The sequence below is a fragment of the Theobroma cacao genome, chromosome 4 (assembly GCF_053813885.1).
Source record: "Theobroma cacao isolate CCN51 chromosome 4, ASM5381388v1, whole genome shotgun sequence".
Lineage (NCBI taxonomy): Eukaryota > Viridiplantae > Streptophyta > Magnoliopsida > Malvales > Malvaceae > Theobroma > Theobroma cacao.
The window spans coordinates 32402588-32426652 of NC_142642.1; the positions used below are offsets into that span (position 1 = coordinate 32402588).

The 24065-nt window shown below is 33.4% G+C and overlaps 2 protein-coding genes across 3 annotated transcripts; one reads left to right on the forward strand and one right to left on the reverse strand.

Moving 5' to 3' along the window:
* Window positions 1-298: 298 nt before the first annotated feature.
* LOC18602291 (2-alkenal reductase (NADP(+)-dependent)-like) lies at window positions 299-4113 on the forward strand. The gene is made up of 5 exons (XM_018119552.2): window positions 299-772; window positions 1319-1496; window positions 2799-2965; window positions 3259-3341; window positions 3593-4113. The coding sequence occupies exons 1-5, from the start codon at window positions 530-532 to the stop codon at window positions 3969-3971; spliced, it is 1050 nt and encodes a 349-aa protein (XP_017975041.2). The 5' UTR covers window positions 299-529; the 3' UTR covers window positions 3972-4113.
* A 62-nt stretch (window positions 4114-4175) lies between these two features.
* LOC18602293 (ACT domain-containing small subunit of acetolactate synthase protein) lies at window positions 4176-21253 on the reverse strand. 2 transcript variants are annotated; one of them, XM_007033572.3, is made up of 12 exons: window positions 20966-21250; window positions 19804-20017; window positions 19348-19431; window positions 19181-19249; window positions 16829-16912; window positions 16456-16608; window positions 14935-15021; window positions 13869-13973; window positions 13673-13795; window positions 6097-6249; window positions 4565-4630; window positions 4176-4432 (listed from the first exon to the last, which is right to left on the reverse strand). In XM_007033572.3, exons 1-12 carry the CDS (start codon window positions 21178-21180, stop codon window positions 4349-4351), a joined length of 1437 nt encoding a protein of 478 aa, XP_007033634.3. In that variant the 5' UTR covers window positions 21181-21250; the 3' UTR covers window positions 4176-4348. The 2 variants fall into 2 exon arrangements, with proteins under 2 accessions (XP_007033634.3, XP_088662143.1); XM_088806017.1 differs by lacking the exons at window positions 4176-4432; window positions 4565-4630; window positions 6097-6249 and adding an exon at window positions 9012-9172 and having other exon boundaries at window positions 20966-21253.
* Window positions 21254-24065: the final 2812 nt, after the last annotated feature.

Sequence of the window (24065 nt, forward strand, 5' to 3'; positions counted from 1 at the left end):
TAACTGTAACTGTTTGAATAAATATAATTATTTGAATAAACATATCTTTTGAACAATCATAATTATTCAAAAGATTTTGTTATCTTATTATTATTATTATTATTAGTAAAAATGTCTTACATATATCAGTAAAAACGATTAAACAGTAGCAAAATTAAGAATTATGTATTAAAAAATTAAATTAGAAGTATTAATCCCGTGGGAACATGGTATGGAGTGGGTGCCACAAAATCTGCCGCTTTCGGTGCAAAGTTGCTCGCTGCTACACCTGTCGGCACCAATGTGAAACAGAAAATCAAATCAAACTTTAACGTCCCTTTCCTCTTTCCCATTCTTTATACCTTTCCAAAATACAAATATCTTCCGCTTTACCTTCTCAACACCTCACCCTGCCACTGCTACCTTTCCTCACTTCTTCTCCTTCTTCTTCTCTTTGTATTTCTTCAGTCTTGGCTGCTTACTTCGGCATTCGTTTCTCCAATTCTACTCCTCTTTGTTTTTCAGTTGCATCTCTTTGCGTCAGCTAAGAATGGCCGGTGGTGAGCAAGTGGTAAGGAACAAGCAGGTGATATTGAAGAATTATGTGACTGAGGGTCTCCCCAAAGAATCAGACATGGAAGCAAGAGAAGGTAGCATTCAACTGAAGGTGCCAGAGGGTACTAAAGATGCAGTTGTGGTCAAGAATCTCTACTTGTCTTGTGATCCTTATATGAGAAACCGCATGAAGAAGCTTGAAACATCTTCATATGTGGCTTCTTTTGAGACTGGCTTGGTGAGTGTGTGAATCAGACCACCTTTTCTTTCCTTTATTATTTCATTTACCTCTTTACTTTCAAGAATTACTCTGTTCTGATTTTCCTTTTTTTTTAGTAGTGATCTTTACATGCAGATTTTGATTACTTCTCTGGTAATATATTCTTGGTCAATTTGAAGCTTTGATGATTATATAGAAGACAAAGTTAATATGTGAAATTATAGATTAGAGACTCATGAAAATGAACATATATTATGAACCATGAGAGGGAAATCAGGATTATTGTATTGGGTTCGTTCTAATTATGTTCAAATCATAGATGATAGTTACAGCATCAGCGAATTACGAAACTCTCTCATATGGTTCAACATTCAAATGGAGTATTAATCAGGACAGTGGCTAAGAGAAAATTTATTTATTGAATACAATTGCTGCAATTGAAACAGAACTCAGAATTGGATTCTATTAGACGGGGAAGCAAACCAAACAAATTTGGTTTCTGATTCTACTCAAATTTGGCATTCTACTCTCAGTTAATTGACCTTTTAATGTGAAATTGCCCAGCCTCTAAGTGGTTATGGAGTGGCCAAGGTTCTGGATTCTACTCTTCCAGATTTCAAAAATGGCGATTTTGTTTGGGGGATGACTGGTTGGGAAGAGTATAGTCTCATAATAGAACCAGATCGTTTGTTCAAAATTCAACACACAGATGTGCCTCTTACCTACTATACTGGACTTCTTGGTAAGTTGATTTCAAATTTTTCAAGATGACAATGCTATTTACTGCTGGAAACTGATTTTTCCCCTCTTTTTTGTGATAACATATTTGCCAATTATTTTCACAAGTTAAATAATTATGCTAGTTCAATTCGTTTAAAAGATCAATTTATTTGGCTACAAGCCAAAACAGACTGTTATACATTTCCAGCATCATAGCTGAAGTATCCATGGGATCAGTCTCAAAATGTCGTTAGTAACCTCAAAAGAACCTTCTTTTATGGGCTCATTATTGGGGAAAAAAAACTAATTGATAATCCATTATGAAATTCACACTGTTCTTTCACACATGTCATGTTAAGAATAGCTTAGTCTATGCTTAGATTTGAACCAGAATATTGTAATAGTAAGAATGACATTATAAACTTGTAAAGAACTTATCAGTTCATCATGTTAGGTTGTAATGTTGCCACTTGCGCAACCCCCCCCCCCCCCCCCCCCCCCCCCCCCAAAGTGGATTTTATTTTTCATCTCTGCACTTATCTAGTTTTGCAGACAACTCCTGGAAGGTCTTTTGCAATAGAAAGAGTTGACATAGAGTTGGACTGGAATAACATTTGAGCTGCAACTTTTAGGGAAATGCTTGATGCAGTGTTAGAAAGCCTCCATATGGCTCTATTGCTTGCATCATAAGGTTAGAGCTACTTTCAGCAAAGACTAGAAATCTATTTAAAAGGGAGTGCCACTTTCTAGGGCACTTACTAGATTCACGGGCACTGCATTATGCTTGGAGAGTAAGTGGACATAAGAAGGTATATAATCTGTCTGAAATGATAATATATACTGTCTGAAATGATGAACTATGACTCATAATGTAAGCACCTTGTGCTAGCTGAGTGTTGTCCTAAAAAATGTTAGTTATAATGCTGCCATACTGGTGAGAGGGATAGCAACATTAAGAATCATTTTTTGTCAAAGAACACAAACCTGGGTGACATTACAGTATCAAGTCAGTTAGTTTCTTGCCGCTAATAATGCTGGTTATGTCCTTTTGGTCATTCAGATCTAGTTGTCAGTCAGGCATAACATCTACACTTGTGTACATATGCAGCAAAATGGTACAGTCAATAAGGCATGTCAATTAAGAAGGATATCTATTCTGTTTACCACTTAATTTTGGTTCCTTATTTTACTTTTCTACATCTGTTATTCTGCTGTGTAAGAGTTAACTACATATTATAAGTTACATTCAAAAGCCTTTAGTCATTTTGTGTTTTCTGAGATGGCTTTAGGCTCATCTATTTTCTCTTCAATTTGTACACCATAGGTATGGCTGGTATGACTGCTTATGCTGGTTTTTATGAGGTTTGCTCCCCTAAGAAAGGCGAGTACGTCTATGTATCAGCAGCATCTGGAGCAGTAGGTCAGCTTGTTGGGCAGTTTGCTAAACTGTTAGACTGCTATGTTGTTGGAAGTGCTGGAAGCAAAGAGAAAGTGAGTTTTGTGATGATGCGGCATCTTTATCACACTTATCTGTTTTCATTAGCTTCATTATCTGATCAGATCCCACAGCATGCATTATTATTGAAAACTTCCCTCCATTCAGTCATTGTATTCTTCATAATGTGACAAAAGCAGCACAAGTAAATAAGCTGTTAAACTGAAAATTATGTGGGCACAAACTTTCATTGCTCATGTTTCCGTTGACCTCATTAACCAGTGTCTCCCTTTTTTTCCCCTTTTTATGTAATTATATCTAATTATCTTTGCCATTTCTGCAATCAAAGGTTGAGTTGTTGAAGAACAAGTTTGGGTTTGATGCGGCTTTCAACTACAAGGAAGAGCCAGACCTGGATGCTGCTTTGAAAAGGTCAGTAGCATAAGATGTTTTAACCTCTAACAAAGGTCTAGTAAACTATTGTAAAGCTTCAATCAGAGATCTGACATTATGGTGGATAAAATAGTTGATTTTCGGTCTTAAAAGTTCATGATACTTTTTACCAGCCTTAGTAACAACAGTCCACTTTATAATTTTTCTGTCTGCTTTTCATTTAGGGAATCAAGATGCTGTTTTTTCATTTGGATGTCATACATGTTGACAATGCTGTATTTTTCTGCCAGGTACTTTCCAGAAGGCATTGATATTTACTTTGAAAATGTTGGGGGAAAGATGCTTGATGCAGTGCTACTGAATATGAGGGTCCACGGTCGTATCGCTGCATGTGGAATGATCTCGCAGTACAACCAAGGCCGGCCTGAAGGAGTGCACAACTTGATGCATCTTGTGGGAAAACAAGTTCGCTTGCAAGGATTCCTGGTTGGTGATTTCTATCATCTCTATCCAAAGTTTCTTGAAATGATTATACCTTACATCAAAGAAGGAAAGATAGCGTATGTTGAAGACATAGCCGAAGGCCTCGAGAGTGCTCCAGCAGCTCTCGTTGGCCTCTTCACTGGTCGCAATGTTGGGAAACAGTTAGTTGTAGTCTCCCATGATTGATGTAAATATGCTACAACCTTAATCGAGGTTTTGTGATGGCTGTATGCTGCTTTTATAAACTGATCACCTGTTTGATTGAATAAAAGGATGTAGAACAAGAATCTCTGATCTATCAGGACTCTGAATGCATTCTTCTCTCTCAGTGCACTCAACACAATCATAATATTCATCATTTTTACCATAATTGTCATATGGAGAAAACAATTTACGAGAATCAGGCTGCTAACTAAAGCTTGATTGTTCAAACTTTTCACAATTGATTCTTTAAAATATTTCACCTCCTCTTTGGCCAAATAAACAAAATTTTCTGCCACAAGGTGAATATATACAAAGCAAACTTTGCCACAACACACGAAAAACTCCAAAATTCTTTAAACTTATACAGGAAAGGAATATCCACGGAGATATTTTGAGTCCACACCTGACTCTCGCACCAATGCTACACGGCCAGTTCGTGCCACCTACATATGGAGGGAAAGAAAAAAGGAATGTTACGAACTGTACTGTAAAGTTTCTGCAATGCATTGAACTATGGAAACCAAATGTTGTTAATATCACAAAATAAAGAAGATTTTATGACATCAGAAACAAACCTCACAAATGCCATAGGGCTCCAACAATCTCTGCAGTGCAACCATCTTGTCCAGATCTCCTGTAAGCTGGGAAAAGCATTGAAATCATGTATAAGAGTTTCAGCAGTCAGAAAGAACAGATAAGAGGCTGCCAAACAAACATCAGAGTATACAGTTCACATGAAACAAATGCAACCGATAGAGAATCATGATCTATGAATATTCCATTAGCAATCATGCCTTCTTCCTCTCCTTCCCCCTTTCCAAAGAAAAGTATGAAAAAAAAAGATGAGAGTGGAAATGGGGAACAAGGATCAGTCATAATAATCTTTGCAAAGAGACCAGTAACTGTCCACCCACCACATTACCTCTTACAGGACCAAAGAAAAACAAAATAGATCATGTGATGAATCAATCACTACACGTAACAACAATTTGCATATTTTAGACATGGCTTCTACACCAGTACTTAAAGCTGATGCACCTTTGGATGATATTGGTTCAAAGAGGTTTCTCCTGTGATACTTTGCAATCATAAAAGCATACTCAAACATTTTTTCAGCATATGGCACAATCTCAATTACATTTTTTTTTCTACAGAAAGATAAAATGCCATTTTGTTTATCTCATCTCCAATTGCATTAGATTTTCTTTCTTTCTTTTACTTTTTCCAGGTAAGATCAGTATCCAGGCTTTCAGCACCACCAACCAGATCCATTTGAAGTTAAGGATCAGTTTCCTGTCTAAATGAAAAGTTTAGTTTGCTGACTCAAGCAGTAGATTTATTTTTATTGTAGACAATGACACTTCCTGATGTGCCTACCCCAAACCGATGACCTAAAGAGTCAGGTTAGCTACCTCAAAGATCAACCTCATCAAGGTAGAGAGATTATGATAAATCTCGTGAACAGGTCTCACTTAAGCATAGAAACAGTGAGACCTTTTACTATTGTTAGCTTGAACCTTTAAAAGCCGATTGTAATTCACTTTATATATTGAATTGCAGGAAAATTCCTTGGCTAGAATGGCCAATGTAGTGGATATAAACGCCTTGCAGAGGACCACTACAAGTCACATGTGCAATCTATGTGTCTTATACTAGGTTTTGCTATATTTTTTAGTTAAAAAGTTTCTGATTATTGCTGAAAAGTTTCAATCCTATGTCACAATACAATTCACCCCCTTCCTCTTGCATTGCATCACTAAGCAAGCCAACAACACCTCCCAATTAAAAGGCTAAGACAAAATTAGACAAGAATACATTCATGAGGTCCTTTACTTACACAGTTTTTAAATAGACTAGTCTAGATTTTCAACCTCTTAAGAAATAAATCAGCCCTTGAGCACCTTCAGAAGAGAAAGAAACTAAACCTTGAAAAGCAAACAGGTCCAAGGGCCCAAAAATCTTTTCTAATAAATATTTTGGCAACCGCTTGCCATTATATTTGTATTACACTGGTAAAAAGCTAGCTATTGCTACATATCTGATGGCATTAAAAAATGAATAATAAATAGTATCATGTGCAAACACAAATCTCAGTAAGAATATTTACCTCAAGAGTGATTGTGTGGCCAGAAACATCAACAGCCTTGGCCCTAAAAATGTTGGCAATGTCGAGGACATCTCGTCGAGCAGCAGCATTCACAGCAATCTTTATCAACATCAATTCTCGTTCAGCAAATGGCAAGTAGGTAAGGTCCCGTACCTAAGAAGTCAACAACTGTCAGCCAATGGTTCACTTGAGATATCATAACAAAGAAACCATAATCATAAGACTGGCAAAGAGATATCTTCCTACAACCCAATGGATAATGTTGTCTCTATCTGATATCTAAAGCAAAAGATCAAGAATACAAGCAGCTGAAGGAAATGATCCAAAACCTATATGAATTTACCCTTCCTATCATAATTATATCAAAAAGAAAAAGAAAACCTTAAAGTGGCAACACCAAAAGCATCACCTAAAATAAACTTCCTTATACATATAAGCAGTCAAATATGAGAATTTAGGGTGAAGAGACAACCATGAGGGAACAGGTAAACTATTGCAAGTGTCTAATGGAAGCTTCACCTACAGTACAAAATATGTTGAAGAATAACTAGAAGCGAGTCGATTTAAAACTTTTTATAGTTAACTATGACCAGAAACAAATCTTCAAAAAAAAGACTATTACCAGAAACAAGTCACTCCATTTACAAACAGATGACCATGTAGGAACAGATTCAGTATAACAAGTTAGGTAATGAAACTTACTCAAAGTAAATGATAAAATAAACTACTAAAACATATCTCATGCACAGAAATCATCAGGAATGGGTGGAACAGCTTACTTCATGCCTCATCTACCATTAAAATATTTTAGTATGACCAGAAAAAAGCCACTCCATTTAAAAATGCTACCAGAAGTAAGTCACTCCATTTTTTTCTTTTGAAAGGCAATTGTAATGGTTTTATTACTCAAAATAAATATACAAAAAACTACCCTTGCATGGTAGTGCAGCACAGCACACGCAGGACATGAAGCTCCATGTCGTGGCTTGTTCTGCGTATGTGAAAGAGAAAGCAGAAAACATAATCGAATTGCAGCTGAATCAAACTATAGACCCAGAAATATGAACAAGCTCCCTAGAATGGGCAAAAAAAATCTCACGAGCAACACAGAGTCATCTCACCACAACTAGATTCCAATTTTCTGTATATTTAACATATCACAACCTAATAACTTCTCTCATGCTGCTGACTTCAAACTCAACCTTATTACGGTGATCAGCATGTTCATCCTCCAAAGAAGATTTCAAATCTGCATCATTCGAATCACTCTGAGAAGATGATGGACTAGTACTCCCTTCTACGCTCCCATTATCACCTCCATTGCTTCCTTCACTGATACCTGCTGGACATTCATTCCCAATATCCTCATTTGAGCAAGAGCTGATAACACTGGAAGTAGATGATGCATTCCCTTCAGCAGCTCCATTCATTTCATCTTGATCGAATGTAGAGCAACCTGAAGACATTCTGTTAAGCTCACAACTAATAATCTCAGGAGAAACAGATTTGTTCCCATCAAGATACTGCCGTTTCTCCAGCCTACTATGCTCACTATATTCTCCATCAAGATCCTTTTTCCTTTTAAGGCATTTCCCACCAGATTCAGTACATGCATTACCATTGCTATGAGACAACTTATGGTGGGGAGTAAGCCATCGATTCTGAGGATGTTCATAGCCATCCGGAAAAACATAAGCCGGAAGCTGCTTTCTACGGACATATGATACAGAGATTTCCATCCCAGGTTTCCAAAACATGTACTTGCTTACCGAATGCCGAAATTCATCAATCGACCCTCGTATATCAAATGGCTGACCTTCCTGAACAATTTCCCCCTGTTTCCTTTGTAAACCCATAAAGAAGGCACAATGGGCACGTGACTTAGATGTATCTACATACTCATGAGGATAAGGATGGCACTGCAACTTCCCGTAAGTGTCTCGCTCAATCATCAAAGTCAGCTGCCTTAGCCGGGATTCCACCCAGCCTCTCCAAGCACGCAAGTCATCGGCATTAGCTGCAACAATGTCAACCTGCAGGTAGTCTTTGTAACTTTCAAAGAACCTATAAGGCTCAAATAGAGCACTCCACTTTACTGTATTCAACTGAATCTCCTCACAAATGTTGTTACCGTATTGGAACTGCTCCGTCATGACTCGAAGGGTGTTTGTGGACACATTATAGCTAGAATTCATGCATGGATAGGTAGGCGTAATTATTGGCATAAGATGAGTCCTATCACGAGGATTTTTACGAGGATCCCATACAGAAAATCCAAGTTCATCTTCTTCAATTGCACAAAGCATAATTGGGTTTGGCCAACGCCACTGTGTATAGATCCTAAAAAATCGTGACACAAGCATGCTAGGAACCGCATTAGGATAAAGCTGGCAAACTCGAGCTACTAGAAGAGCCAAACTAACACCACCAAGATATCCAGTCACATTGGAATAAACACCACGCCTTTTAGCCCAGAACTTCAGACATCGAAGTGTTGTGCAAAAATGCTCAACATTTGGTACTAGTTTCAGAATTTGATCTGCCACCCGACGGCCATTAAGACTTTGAACAGTAGACTCATCAACATTGTAAAATACCGACACATCAGAGATGTCAAGGTCTTGAGGCACAACCAAAAGAGAGATTCTTGCATAAAGAAGGTCGATTGATATTCCATCAAACTTAAATTTCATTACAGGGACACGAGCACCTGGAACAGGTTGTAACTCTGTAACTTCTTTCCTTTCTGACAGGATGTTGTGCAATACAAAGAAGAAATCGTGCTCCCGGTTCACATAGGATGGTCCCACACATACAGTGTCTACGTCAGATCCAGGTCCATATACCCCAAGTCGATAAGAACCAAAAGTAAAAATAACTGCATTTGCATCTTCAACCATCTTATCTGTGTATCCTTTCAAACGAGTAAGTTGCTTCACCCAACTTGTTACAATCTCTTGGATTTTACCGAGAACTTCTTCTCTCTTTGCAGCTTCTTCTTTGCTCTCATAAAGCCTAGCTTCCACCAAAAACTTTTTCAATTGTCGGCTTTTTAGTATATCAGCCTTGGTGGGACCTGCCATTGATATCGGCTTTGTTATACCGGACATTGGCAATCCACTCAATCCCTCTAAACTCACCATCTATCTTTCTATCACTCACTTAACCGCCAAAAGGAAAATCCTTCTCTAAATGGAAAAAAATTAAAAGCAATTTCGATTCTTGAACCGCTCAACAATGGAAAATTAAAGGAAACGTCCTTAAAGAGGAAAACCAAAAACCAGAGTAAACTTAAGGAGGAAAGTGAGACCTTAGAGAGAGGTCAGGATGATTGGTATGGGAATTTTAAAAGAAAGAGAAGCCGAGAGTGTAATATATGTACACATATTAATATATCCTTTTTATTTCCTATTTCGCATTGGACTTAGATTTTGCTTTGGTGGTTGAGTAAAACTGAGTCAGTATTTTAATTTTATAAAATACTTATCAATAAAAGACAAAATAATTAATTAATAAATTATCAACGACATAATTATGCACTATATTCACTTTTGAAATTCATAATTTTGTATAAAATAATAATTTAAATTTGTGGAATTCACAATTTATAAATGAGTTTCATTAATTTGAAAGTGACAGGCATGTACTTGAAAAGTAATATATAGATTAAAAAAAGGAAAACCAGCTACGTGATGACGAAGTAAAACGACTGCGTGATGATGAAGTTTCCCAACCTAAGGGAGTGCAAGATTTTGTTAAGGGTTTTAGTCATTTGAATCAGTTAGCCAACCACAAATTTCGTGAAACCGTCAAGTCTACCCCATGGTAATCCACCTCTAACCCTTACTAAAAAGAACCTTCTCTGTCCAAGCAGACTTGCAAATTCTAGTTGAGGGGATAACAATCGGAACCTACCAACTTCTAAGAATATTTAATTTGTCGAATAGAATAAAAGAAAAATAATATAAAATAAGGTAAAAATAACTACTATCTAGTTTAAATTATAAAACACAAATAAAATAAAAATTATTATTATAATTTATTTCAATATTTGATTAGTAAAAATTAGTTTAGAATAGAAAAGGAATTAAGGGTAAATCCATAAAAACATCTTTTATTATAATATTAGATTTTTTTAATAATTTATTAAAATATTAATAAATTGTTATTTAAATATTTAATATGATTATTTATTTTTATTTTTAAGAATATTAATAATAATGTTTTTGGTCCTTTTGTTTCAAAATAATGTTTTTTATCCCTTAACTATTACCACCATTAGTCAACAGTTAAAAAAAATTATACCTAATACTACATAAATATTTTAGGACACAAATGACTTCTTAAACAAAATCTGTTCATGTTTTCTTTCAAAACTTAATAAAATTCACTTTAATATTTAATAAAATTCAATATTTGACAGAAAAGAAAAAAAAACTTAAAACTTAATAAAATTCTAAAATACGATTTGTGAATGAGTTAGTTTGTCTCTCTTTGATACTTAATAAATTCAATATTTTATGAAGAAAAAAACTTGAAACTTTTAATATATAGTAATCAAGTTAAAATCTTTTTACATCACCCTAAACCCTAATCTCAAAGAACAAATTTTGAGTAAAAATTTTTCGATAAAATTAGTAATCACAAGTAAAAAATTAATCGCTTGACCCGACACCATCAAATTCGAAATATCCTTCATTGAACAAAAAATTTACTTTTTAATACATTTTTTTCAATGAAAAAAATTTCTCAAACTATTAGAGAAATAAATAGTTTGATGAAAATAAACTTCACTCCAAGAAACAAGTTTATAATTTTCAAGTTTCCAAGCATTTGGTTCATTGGTTGGTACATGATTCCCTATCTAAATAATAAGGTTCGAATCCCCTTCCTCAATTATAAAAAAAAAAATTATAATTTTCAAGATAGATACAATTTCAAATTTCCAAACCTTCAAATCAAAATTTTCTAAGTTTTTTTTTATAAAGGTTTTGAAGGGAAGCATAAGTAGATTTAAAAAAAAAAAGAATTTGTTTAAATTACAAAATAATATAAAAAGTATTTTATATCTTAAAATAGTTATGTAGTATTAAGTCTAATTTTTTTAATTGTTGACTAACGGTGTTAACAATTAAAAAACTAAAAACATCATTTTGAAAAAAGAAAGACCAAAATATCCTTTTGAAATGTTTTAAAAAAGGTTTTTTTATTCTATCCGGCAAAAAAACCTTTAGAATAGAAAAGAAATAAGTAATAAAAAGATAAATAATAATTTATTTAAAATATTAATAAATTATTATTTAAATATTTAATATCATTATTTTTTTTTATTTTTTAGAATATTAGTAATTAATATTTCATTTAAAATATTAATAATTTATACTTAAAACATTAATATCATTATTTTATTTTTTCTTTTTCTTTAAAATACTAAAATATTAAAATTTTATAATTAAAATTTTAATTTAATTTTAAAATTTAATATATTAATTTTTTATAATTTATAATTAAAAATTTTAACAAAATTTTTGATTGAATTTTTAAAATTAAAATATTAATTTTTTTAATTTATAACTAGAATTTCAATTTAATTTTTAAAATTAAAATATTAATTTTTTATAATTTATAATTAGAATTTTAATTTAATTTTTAAATTTAAAATATTAATTTTCATAATTTATATTAAAATTTTAATTTAAGTTTTTTAATTCAAAATGTTTTTGTAATTTATATTTCAAATTTTAAAATTTTTTATTTTAAATTCAGTTTAGTATTTTTTTTCTTGTCAGTCCACCTTCGAAGATGTTGACGGTGTAAAAGAGTGCTAATCTAGCACTTTCGATATCTGACTGTGAGGTGCCAAATCCGATTGCAGAGATCTGATTGAGGAATGCCAAATACAATACTTTTGCAACCAAATACGACTTGGAATGTCAAATCTGATGCATCTACAATCAAATTTGATTGAAGAGTGTCAGATAGACATTTCCCGTGGCCAAATTCAACCGTGGAGGCACCGATATCGCTGATGCCTCCTTTGGTGGTAGAGGAAATTTAGGAAGAGAAGGAAAGAGGTAGATGGGTAGAAAGAGAAAGAAAATGGGATGGTAATTTTTCAAATTGATGAAAGGCAATTTTGTCCAATAATAGATTTTTTGTCTATTTCCTCCCCATCATGAATAGCTATTACCAAAATCCCTGTTGATAATGGCTATTCAAGTTTATCATGAAATGGTCATTCCATAAAGCAAACAGCTTCTTAAAGGAAGCTTAGGCATAGAGGGGAAATAGTTATTCCATTCTTGCAACCATACCTGCACATTTGGTACAAGGAACAGCTAAGCTATTCCCTGTCTATTCCCAAAAGAATAGCTTACCTCCGCTTGGTACAGATTTGGTACAAAGAATAGCTATTATCTAGTAATAGCTATTCTTTAAAATGGGATAAAATTCAAGCATAACTATACCCGAGCTTCCCCATGAGTTTTGCTATTCCATGACTGAAGGAATAGCTCTAAAATGTGATAAGACTAAAATGCCCCTTATAACTTAAAAATATTATCACCCTAGACTTATAAATATTTTTTTTCTTCTCATTTTCCCTTCTTTCTCTCTCTTCTCATGTTCTTTCCTTTCTCATTCTCTCTCTCAATGGCTCTCAACACTGGAGACCGTGACGACGACGATTTCACGACCGAATATGGTCGGACAAGATTCAAAAGGAGATCCAGCCAGATCTGGCCGCGAGAAGCACCGGATCTGGTGCTTTCTGACCAGATCCCACGGTTGGATCTAGCACTCCACTGCCAGATCCAGTCGCGAGGAAACACCGATTTGGCTTCGTAGTGGCCAAATCCGGTCACATGGTGCACCAGATCGACGTTTTATTACACCGGTTGCCTTTCCGACGATCGACCCATGAAGAAGAAAAAAGAAAAAATAAAATAAAAAAAATTATTTGTAAAATTTAAAATATTAATATTTTATATATAATTTAAACATTATTAATATTAATATGATTAAAATATTATAATATTAATATTTTAAATTATTAATGTTTTATTTATTAAATTATTAATATATTAAATTTTTAATGAGTATAAATAAAAAATAAAAAATTATTAATATTTTAATCATAATAATATTAAATTATATATAAAATATTAATAATTAAAATATACTAAAATATTGATATTTAAATTATTAATTATTAATATTTTAATTAATTATAAATTATTAATATTTAAAAATAAAATAAAATAATTATATATATAATAAAAAATATTTTTACCTTTTTATTTTCTATTCCTTTCTTATTTTAAAGTTATTGTTACCAACCAAACACTACAATAAGTCATTATAATTATTTTTATTTTATTTTATTCATTATACCAAAATACGTAATTCTTATTCTATTCTATTCCTATTTATTCCGCGAACCAAACTTGCCCTACATACCTTTCTTAGGCTATTTATTCATTACCCAACAAAACAATTTGCCAAAGCCCATAGAACAATTTACATGTAATTCCACTAGCAAATTATACTCAATTATCTTTCCAAAAAATATTCTCACCTCATGCAGATCTACGAGCTTATAGAGTTGCTGCACCAACTTGCTAATTGATTCATCTGTACCTGGGACAACAGTTGTAATGCGGGAGAGCCCCTCAGTTTCTGCGTGCCCAACAGCCAAACTCTGATGATAGGAAAGACATTTCAGAAGACAAAAAACCCTGAGAAGAGAAGAGAAATAATAAGAGCAAACTTACCTGAATATTATAGCCTCTCCGAGCAAAAACCCCTGTAACAATGTTTAGAACTCCAGGAGAGTCATTTACAAGCATGGATAAAGTGTGAGATTGGAATCCACTTGTCTGAAAAATATTTGCACAAATATTAATTTTTATACTAAAATACACTACCCCATCACTAAGATATTTTTTAGTAAGGAGAAGAAATTGTGACTCATGTATAAACGCGAACTCAGCAACAATAAGCTCAGACTTTGGAACTTGTAAAGTCTACTAAAATTCAATTTCACATAAACTTATATCTGGTCATAGAAAGCTTTAAAGCCCTTATAAATTCTTGTTTTACCAGATCAGCGTTGTCCATTCAGATATCAATCAAAACTGTTGAGTTTCCTACTGGAATAAAATAACTAAGTTCTGAGTAGAGCAACTGAGAGTGATAACCACGTCGGAGACTTGTATTTCTTTAAAAGGAAGGTTCCTCGCAAACACAAAGCATATTAAAATTAAGCAGCATTAAGACTACGTATGCTTTTATTGAAAATATTGCCAACAAGCACTATTATTTTCACTCAGGAGACATCAGAAGTTCCAGGAGATGACTCATTTTCTGCATGAAGGATGAGGTAGTGTACAAACTTCATACCTAACAAGCATGAACCATATTTTCTTAGTTCCTGCTATCAAGTCCCAAGTATTAACTTACCAAAATGCAACATGATTATGCATTCAGAGGAAGCTCAAAAGCCACAAAGAAGCTGAATACAAGGTCACTTACAAGGATAGGACTCCCATAACTCCTAGATAGGTCACTTCCTACTACACTAGCTCCTTTTTCCACTATAATGCCCCTCGGAACATAGACCCCAGTGTGTTCTAGACCAAGAAATATAATTTTGAAAGCCAAAAAGTCAAAACCGACGCTCAACAAAACTCCAAGATGCACTGCAACACTGTCAGAAGTAATGAATCTGGTTGCTCGCTCATGTATAATTAACAGTAAGCAGAAACTAAGGACCATGACTGTGTGTGTGTGTCATAGAGAGAGACAGAGAGACATTCAACCACAAATAAGCATTCTTACATCTTCATCATTGACAACACCCCAATGAGCATCAAGAACTTGATCGATCATGAAACCATCAGGCGGCTCCACTGGGTAAACATCACCCTGCATGAGCAGACAAACACATAAACTATAGATTTTAGAGCAGAAATTGTACACAATTGAAGTGGTATATAAGGATAGAGAACACAAGGTCAAAGTTGGAAGCATCAATAAACGAGTGAAGAACATGTCAAAAAAGAAATATACAGTGTTAAACAAGGGTGTAACTATTGACAAGGCAAACAAGACAAGAAGTATGCATACACACATTACTAGAGACTCTGCTGCTGTAGCCTGTAACAAGCAGAAATTACTATAAACATTTGAGTAGCCATGTGAATCCAACACCACACAATGATAAAATATTTCATAATGGCAAATGAACAACAATCAAGAAAAACCAAAAACACAAAAATACAAGGTACAAAAATATGAACATAACAATGTCTGATCAAGACATAAAAGTGCCAATAGGTGATAACTGGTAACACATCCTTAGAAGTCCAAGTACCAAAATGAATTCACTAAAACATGTGTATGATAAATGCACATATCTATATGGCATTCCTTCTGACCTGGCAAGTAAGTAAGCTAATTAAATTCATACCTTTCCACCACAATTTATTTTCATGTCCTTATTTTTTCAATCAATATTTTCCCAAGCACTTTGCAGGTTCAAGAGCAAACTTTAATAACATATTAAAAATTTTTTGGAACATGACTAGGTGCATCAAGTCTCAATATGCTAGTCAACTAGGCTTAATAGAAAAACAGCAAGGTAGTATTTAGCAAAAACTACCGTATAAAGGCCATCCTGTAAGATCCTCGCAACATAATAGAGCATGTCACAAGATATACATCATTTTAATATGAGTTTTTAACCAAAGGTGAAATCCAATGACCTCAGCTTCAAATGTTTCAATCAGGAAAAAAAAAATCCCAAAAGCAAAAGCAAAAGAGTTACTTCTGAGTTTTGTGTACATGCATATCATGCGCATGTTGTATGCATGTGTGAAAAAGCAAGTAAATGCTTTAAAGTTTCTTTATACTCCATTTTTGGGTGCATTGACTCTTTTGGTTATTCATCATCCCTATTTTGCAGGACAGAAACTTGGATGTACATAAGCTGCAAGTAAAATTGTCTAGTAATTAAGACATATCATATAGAGCAAAGAAACATCAATCATTAATTTATTGTAACCCATGAGTTAAAAAAAAAAATATCAAGGATTTCATAATGTACTTAACCAACTGAATGATTATAATGGTATTATCAAAAAATAAGGATGTCCATTTCTACTATAATCCTATAAGGTGCAATCTACAGGCCCTAGTTTGATTTTATACCTGTCTTTAAAACTTACAGTCACAAAAGGATGATGGATAAACACTATTACTAATACACTAACCGTAGATACAGCATCTTCCACATACAAAGAAATTAAAATATATACTTAGCAAGGAAAAATTGAACTGAAAGCTGAGAGAAATGCTTACCCCTCCAGAAACATCAGCCTCACTGATTACTGGTCTAACTCTGGCCCCAGCAAGAGCATTAACAGCCACTGTTTCTTGAAGATCTGGATATGAAGCAGCTGAAAATCGCCAGAATGGAGCAGATGCACCCATCTTTTCCCTTCTCAGGGCAATCTACTAGGAAAAAGAGGACAAAACGTTTACACATAAATAGCCTTCAACTAACAAATGAAGTTGATTGGTGGAAAGTTAAAGAAGCTACCAAACCACACACCAATTACATGCCGATTAAGATCGGTAACATGACAAGCATGTTTAAAAGCTTTTAAAGACTAGTGAAAAATAGTAACAATTAGAAAATTGTCACCAAGTAATTTAAAGGAAAGATCATTACCTTTCCTGTTCTAGCAATTTCTTTGATCCCAAACTTGCTTAAATTTCTTTGAACAGCAACCATCTTCCCCGGATCTCCTGTTACCTGGTTTAACCACATAATAAGTAACTTATGAGATAACATTCAAGAACACATCAGTATCCCTTAACCCCCGCCCCAGAAAAAAATGAAAACTAAAAACAAAAAAGAACAATGCTCAATCATAAGGTTCCATAAGTAGGGTCTAGGAATACTCACTTCAAATGAATAACAAGGACAGCATAGCTCAACAGGTTGAAGAATGAAAGACATTTCTTTTACACTCTGATGTGATATGTTTATTATAACTTTTCAGTTTTCACTATTTAAACTTGTTAGAAAATTAGCACTTTAATTCATTCACCATCTTATAATTTTCTGTTTGATATAATTTAGTTCAGCTCAATGACCTCAGCACTTTCAACAAGTTCAACAATCTCCATTTGACTTTATCTCTTGATAGAAATGTTCAGACATAAATCCAAGAAGAATGGCAACAAAGTTTCAAGGACTCAAGCGCTGATACAGATGACTCACCTTTTGCTGAAAATTCTGGAGTTGCAGAGCGGGCTAAAAAGAGTTCAGAAGTAGAATAATGATACGTGGATTTGTCTAGTAAATATGTCAGGAAAAGTATACAAGTACAATACCTTGCATAAATAAGACTTCTTTTCTTTCTCCTTTGGTTAAAGAAATGAAAATCTTCTTCTTTTACGGTCTTTTATTTTATCAAATTTACTTTTAACTAGTTTATTAATTCTAGGTTTCATCCAAAAATGATTAAAAACCTTTTTCTTGACAACCTCAAACCCATAATTGAAGTTGGAATGTGCATAATCACCAACTAGGCAGGTGCCCAAGATATAAATAAGCCCAAGACACAATCCTTTTCCATTTTTGGCCAGACTAAGTAATAATCATTTGTTAAACCCAATTTGAAAATATAAAACTCAAGTGAAAAGGATTCTGGACTTGAAGATCAACTCCCTTTTCCAGCCTAAGTTGGAATAAAAGGGAAAACCATAATCCATTTGGCATATAAAACTAAGTCACAACTTAGTCCATGTTGCTCAGACTGGCTGGAAATTCAGGAGTACCCTCATCGGCATGACACGATCTGTTTTATATCTGACACAGGAAAATACCAACATACACATCTTTGCTTATTTTGTTGGCCCAATATACATTTCTCATTTCCAACCATTTTCCTTCCTTCTTGTCCTACCAAACAAAGGAAAAAGTAGAAGAAAAAACCATTTTCCTTCCAACCCCTTTCTTTCCTAGCTCTTTCCCTCAAACCAAACACAAGCTCCACTTCTATGCAATGACTGCCCCACCAACAATAAAAAAAGCAAGCTGCCTTCTCTTGTTACATGCATCAATCCTTGGCACCAGCACCTCAAACTTTTCTTGCATAGCATATTAGAAAAACCAAAAATTTGAAAGTTGTTTGCAAATGTGAATGATATTTCTTTCCGTGACAGAAAATCAAACTAATGGCATGCAACAATGGTTTCAGTTTCTCAAACACAACCTTGAAATGCTCCAGGGAGAAATAGCTGAATTTACATAGCAGTATCCCTTAACATTGCCTCAATCCTCAAGCTAGCCAAATAAATAGCCAGTTGACTACCTCCCAATAAATTCTGGAAATACTTTCTAGTTTCCAAAGGTATCACATTCCCATAAATGTTATATACCCTGTTGCAAAAAGTTTTTTTGTACTCTTATTTCTAAATATATCTTTTTATCAAAATCAGAAAAAACTCAAAGAAATGTCTCACATGTTTATCGTCTTGCTTTTTAACTCTAACCCAACATTTCCAATATTGATAATTGTTTAAAAAGAATAGGGGTCTGGAGAAATATTATGTAATGGACTTAAATCAACCTCAGAACAAAAAGTTTTACTGAGTAGAAGCAATCATTTACTCCATAAAAAATGCTTCTACATTGTCTGAAAGATAAGCTTAAAACTCCAAGTAGAAATAGGAAGGGGAGGTTTCTTTAACTAGATTCAAAAACCATTGACCATTATCTGCTATAATTTAGATACTATTACTTCCAACACAGTAGCTACTAAAATTGTTCATTCTCAGTCACGATGCATTTGCACAGAAACTCATCTTTAAGCAAGTATCAAAAACTGAAGAAACAATAGGATAATCTAGTCACTCTCACAATCATATAATCCCTACCAGACATCATAATAACAAATGTAGAGTTTTCAAATTCATCTTCTCCTAGACAATGCATGTTTGAGGTTCATAGCAACAAGAGGAGAAGCAAGGGAAAAGAAGGGGCGTGTACAAGTTTATGTCTGCCATTCATTACCTCAATTGTGAGTGAGTGTTCTGAGATATCCACAATCTGTGCCCTGAAGATGTCCACTAACCACTTGATCTGGTAAGCAAGAAAAGATTAGCAAACCAAAGGAAAGAATGGACAAAAACAGAATTCAGAGGATTTCTTAACATTCTAAAAATCACAGCAAGATCTACCTCAGCTCCAAACTTAGGATCGGCATTCACTTTTATAAGCATTAGCTCACGTTCGACCTGGGGCTCATTTGAGAGATCTTCAACCTGTTCATCAGATTAAAAGAAGCAATTTCAGGCAGACAGAAAGGGGAAAAGGAGGCAGACAGAACTAATTGGAAATAGAAAGGTACAGCCATCTAATAATAAATGGCAAAAAAATGAGAATACGGGGTACGACTTAAGAATGTCATCTACTCTTTTAAGAGATCTAATGGACAATTTTGAAATTGGATATTTACAATTTTAAATCTTTTTACCAGCAATAATAAGAGCTACCAGGCATAAATACCGGAAAATTATTGAATAAAGAGGTTCACTGTCGAACAAAAAACTATCACCTCTCTCTCTAGAAGATAATATCATGCCTAATAAAGCCAAAAATTCATATAAAATAAAGGGTTCAGGTTACTATTGTACCTTCCAAACATTCACAAGCTTTTGTAACTGCTCTACAACTTGTTGGAGCACTCTTTCAGTACCAGAGACAACTATGGTGAAGAGTGCCTTATCTTTGTTCAAACCAACTGCAAGGGACTCAATGTTGTATCCTCTCCTTGCAAAAACTCCAGCAATCCTATTAATCATTCCACTTTCATCACCAACAAACACTGAAATTGTGTGTCGTCTCACCCTTGATTCATCACAGAAAGCAATAGGAAGACATAAGTTATAAGCATATTGAAACAAAGCATACTAACGCAATGTTGCTCCCAAAAGAAAAACCAGCAAATCCAAATACTATCAAACAGTGATCAGGTTGTTGAAAAGAACCTTCAACTAGTAACAGATAGAATACCTTGAGAAATACATTGAAGTACATCCAGAATTCTACACAGCAGCAGTTTAGTGCAGAAACGGACTTTCAGTGTTAAAGTGTTCATATTCATCCATAGAAGAAAAGAACAACAATACTCCTTTTAAATCATAAAATCCAAACTATAATCCAATACACTGAACATTACCACATGACTGGCAAAGCTTTGTGCCCTACCCGCATTATCTACATAAATAAGGCACACAATCTAATGCATGAACAAGGACAATCTGTCCCTAAGAAAGAGTATACCCAAACATTTTTGAACATCTCACTGCCCTTACCACCAACTTATAGCAAAATGTAAAATCTAACTGAACATTAAGGCTCCATCTGATTGTTACTTTGCTTCCTCAAAGTTTGCAAAATAAAGCAAAACCACAGCAAATGATAAAAATTAAATCGTATTTGATTCACAATAAGCAAATAATTAAAATGTGACAAGTATTTTAGCGTAGTTGTTCCATATGATAAGAAGTAAAATTATGCATTTTGATTAGCAAAATTTAAGTAGTTTTAAACTTTTAATAATTTCAAATATTGGTATTCCTTATTTATCCAAACCATACTTTTTGCTTGTTGCTTCTTGAAACAAAACGCAAGTAGCAAAAGTAACAATCAAAACGAAAGAGACGAAACCAAAGCCAGCAATTATATATAAATACTAACTAGGAAAAAACAATAAAATTGAAGACTGGTGGGGGAAACCAAGATTAACAATGAAATCAAAAGCCAATATAGAAAACAGTGGATTAGATAACAAACTTTGATCGAGTTGGAGTAGAAGGAACAGGGCCGTTGGCAGAGAACGTGTTGTTAGAGATCTTTTTGTCGACACTCCTCGGAGAGAGCACCAGTTTCCTGGGAACATGGCTGATGGATCTTCCTATCCTTGCTGGGAAACAAATGGCTTTCCAAGCAGAGTCTGACTCAGGTTTTGAGCAGTGGATTGGAAGGTGGGGAGTCGAGAGAGCCGCCATGAGAGAACAGTGGAAACTACACGATATGAGGCTGTTGTCAGAGCAAAGATCGTTAGGAAATACCAAAACGGAAATGCTACCTACGGCTGCGTTTTGATTTTTTTAGTTTTTTTCATATTTCCTTTTTTAGAACATGAACAAACCGTTGCAAATGGGCAAAAAGGGAATGTGCAATAAACTAAAACTTTTTCTGAGAAACAATTATTTATTGGATCCTAAAATATTTATCTATATCTATAATTAATAATATACATATAATAGTACGAATATTGAAAAATATTTTAATTGATGAAATAGTAATATTTATTCATTATATTTCTAAATTGTCATTTTCAAACGTGTTTATGATTAATATGAATAAGATTTATCTAATTTTTAAATAGTACATATAAGAATTTTAATTTATCAAATTATTTTCATTAAAAATATTTTTTATAAATATGATATAAAATAATAAATAATATTTTGACTAAATCAATTATTAATTATAAGATTTTATTTGATTCAAAATAAAATTAAATGTTTATTATGCTTTTTGTTTTTTATTCTATATATAAGTAAATTTTATTCTTAAAAAAATGATTTTGTAATAATTTAATTGAAATTTTAAATTTAATTAGATGTGTATCTACATTTTACTCATTTCAACTTGACGAAATTTGTACGTTAATCAAACCTAAATCTTTAACTTTTTTTTATTTCAGAAATAAAAAATTTTTAAAACTTGAACCAAGTATGGCACTAATTATAAACTTTCTTCACAGTCGGCAGGAGCTTGGCGAATCCCTTTTTTGTCCATCCTTTCGGCTTGAAAGTGAAATTTCCATTAAAGTCTGGGATATTTGTCCGTTATTATTATGCGTCCCATATAGGCAGATTGAGTCATTATTTTATAGTTTTAATAATTATTTAAGATGTGTAAACAACTATTTTTGTAAAATTTAATTTTAAACATATATATTAAAATTTTAAAATGGATTTAAATTAGAAATTAAATAGTTAAATTCTCACTATATTATTATTATTTTTTAAAATGCACTGAAATTTTATTTTAAATTCAAAAATTTACATAATTAAAGAAATAATTTTGTAATTCAAAAAAAAATATGTAAATGAATATTTTGATAATTTGATACTCAAAAGTGTTTTTGGTAATCTTAAAAATATGTTGGAACCAAAATCATTTTTTAACACGGCAAACGCAATCACATGAGCCCTAAATAGAACAGCCATCTCTATGCCAGTTTGCCATTAATGTTATTAGAATAGTTTAATCAAATTTATAAAAATAAATAAATTTAGCTAAGAACATTATAAAATGTTATTCGCTAATTAAAATTTGGGTAGATTCTGGCTTTGGATTCGTATTCCGTTTAGGATCCAAAAGGGTGACCATAAGATCCTAATTCCTAAAGCACTTTTGCTTTATGGGCTTGTCCTTGTACACTCTCTTCTTGTCTTTCTATATCCAACATTCACAAAAATTAAAAAATTAAAAAAAAAAAAAGAGCCCAAAACATTTAGTTGGATGAATTCAATTCGGCAGACAAAAAGCAGCTGAGCTGAGCTGGATTTCATTCAAACTTTGCTTCAATTTGCCAAACAAAACGTAGACCACTGCATGTGATTGTTCCTCCTTTTGCTCATTGTCTGCACTTCAATTTCTGCTGGGTTTAAGAAAAAGAATATGGAATCTTTAGATTTCACCGAATTTAAACCTATTTGATATTCGATATTCGATATTCGTCTGGTCATATCAAGATAGTTTTTGTCTTTCAACTTAATTTAATCATATCTGTTTATAATAAGTCGTATAACATTTTTCATTAAACATTATTATCCTTGAATATTTTATTCAATAATAAACACATAAAATTTTTATTCAAACTGTTAAGTCTCAATTTTTTTTCTTATAAAAAAAACTAACATTAAATAGATGATACAATGTATTTGGAATAAATCAATGTATAATGAGTTTGGCCACATTTATATATATTTCACCCTCAAAATTTACATTCCCATTAATAGCATTCAATAGGGTTGAGCATATAGGCGGTTGAAACCATCCATCCAACTAACAGTTTTCGATGATTTCTGTTGAACAATGTTTGGTCAATCGACTCCAATTGAAGAGTATATTAATCGTGACGATTTGAAAGGTTAATCGGTTTCGATCATCGATGGGGAATCCTTTTTCCAAATATTAATCAAATAACTGACCCTTATAAAGTGAGAGGCTAAGTTCTAACCTTTGTTTAACATCCTCTTTTTGATCATCCCTTCACTCTTTGCTTTGAAAACTATTCACGACACTCACAAGAGTTTCAACTAAGCTTATTCCATGATATCCATTACAAGGACATGAAACTACAAGGGTATAGCAATCATTCTTAAAAGTGGGTAAGTGAATTGTAAATGTTCTCTGCTACTAAAATGTTTTTCTCTTTTTTTGTTGAAAGTGTTAAGAAATAATGAATGTCATTAAGGGTGATGCTATGACAACCTTTGAGAAGAAGATTAAGGTTATTATTTTTGAAGTTATTTGGTGATGTTTATTGTTTACTAATGAAATCAAACGTTTAGAGAGAAGAAGATCAAGGTTTACAAACACAACTGAAACATGCCAGGATTCAAGTGAAAGCTTTGAGAGGATGTCCGTCACCACCATGTTTGTTATGTCAAATTTACTTTTACAATTGTTAGAATTAACCGACCATAGTCGGTCATGGTTTAATGGGCTTCTGCTTTGGCTCGGTCGGTGGCAGTCGATTCCACCACCTCGGTCAACTTGATCGGTTGTGCCATCCTCCACAGCCGAGGTCGACGGAATCGCCTGATGCTTCCCCTAGCATTGAAGGCTAGAAGAGTAGCACTGCCAGTTGTAT

Coding starts and splice junctions, on each gene's coding strand:
- LOC18602291 (XM_018119552.2), top strand. CDS start 530: ATGGCCGGTGGTGAGCAAGTGGTAAGGAACAAGCAGGTGATATTGAAG. Junction 773..1,318: donor CTTCTTTTGAGACTGGCTTG/GTGAGTGTGTGA, acceptor GAAATTGCCCAG/CCTCTAAGTGGTTATGGAGT. Junction 2,966..3,258: donor GTGCTGGAAGCAAAGAGAAA/GTGAGTTTTGTG, acceptor CTGCAATCAAAG/GTTGAGTTGTTGAAGAACAA.
- LOC18602293 (XM_007033572.3), bottom strand. CDS start 21,180: ATGGCGGCTCTCTCGACTCCCCACCTTCCAATCCACTGCTCAAAACCT. Junction 4,631..6,096: donor GCCACACAATCACTCTTGAG/GTAAATATTCTT, acceptor TGCTTTTCCCAG/CTTACAGGAGATCTGGACAA. Junction 4,433..4,564: donor AGCCCTATGGCATTTGTGAG/GTTTGTTTCTGA, acceptor CTCCATATGTAG/GTGGCACGAACTGGCCGTGT.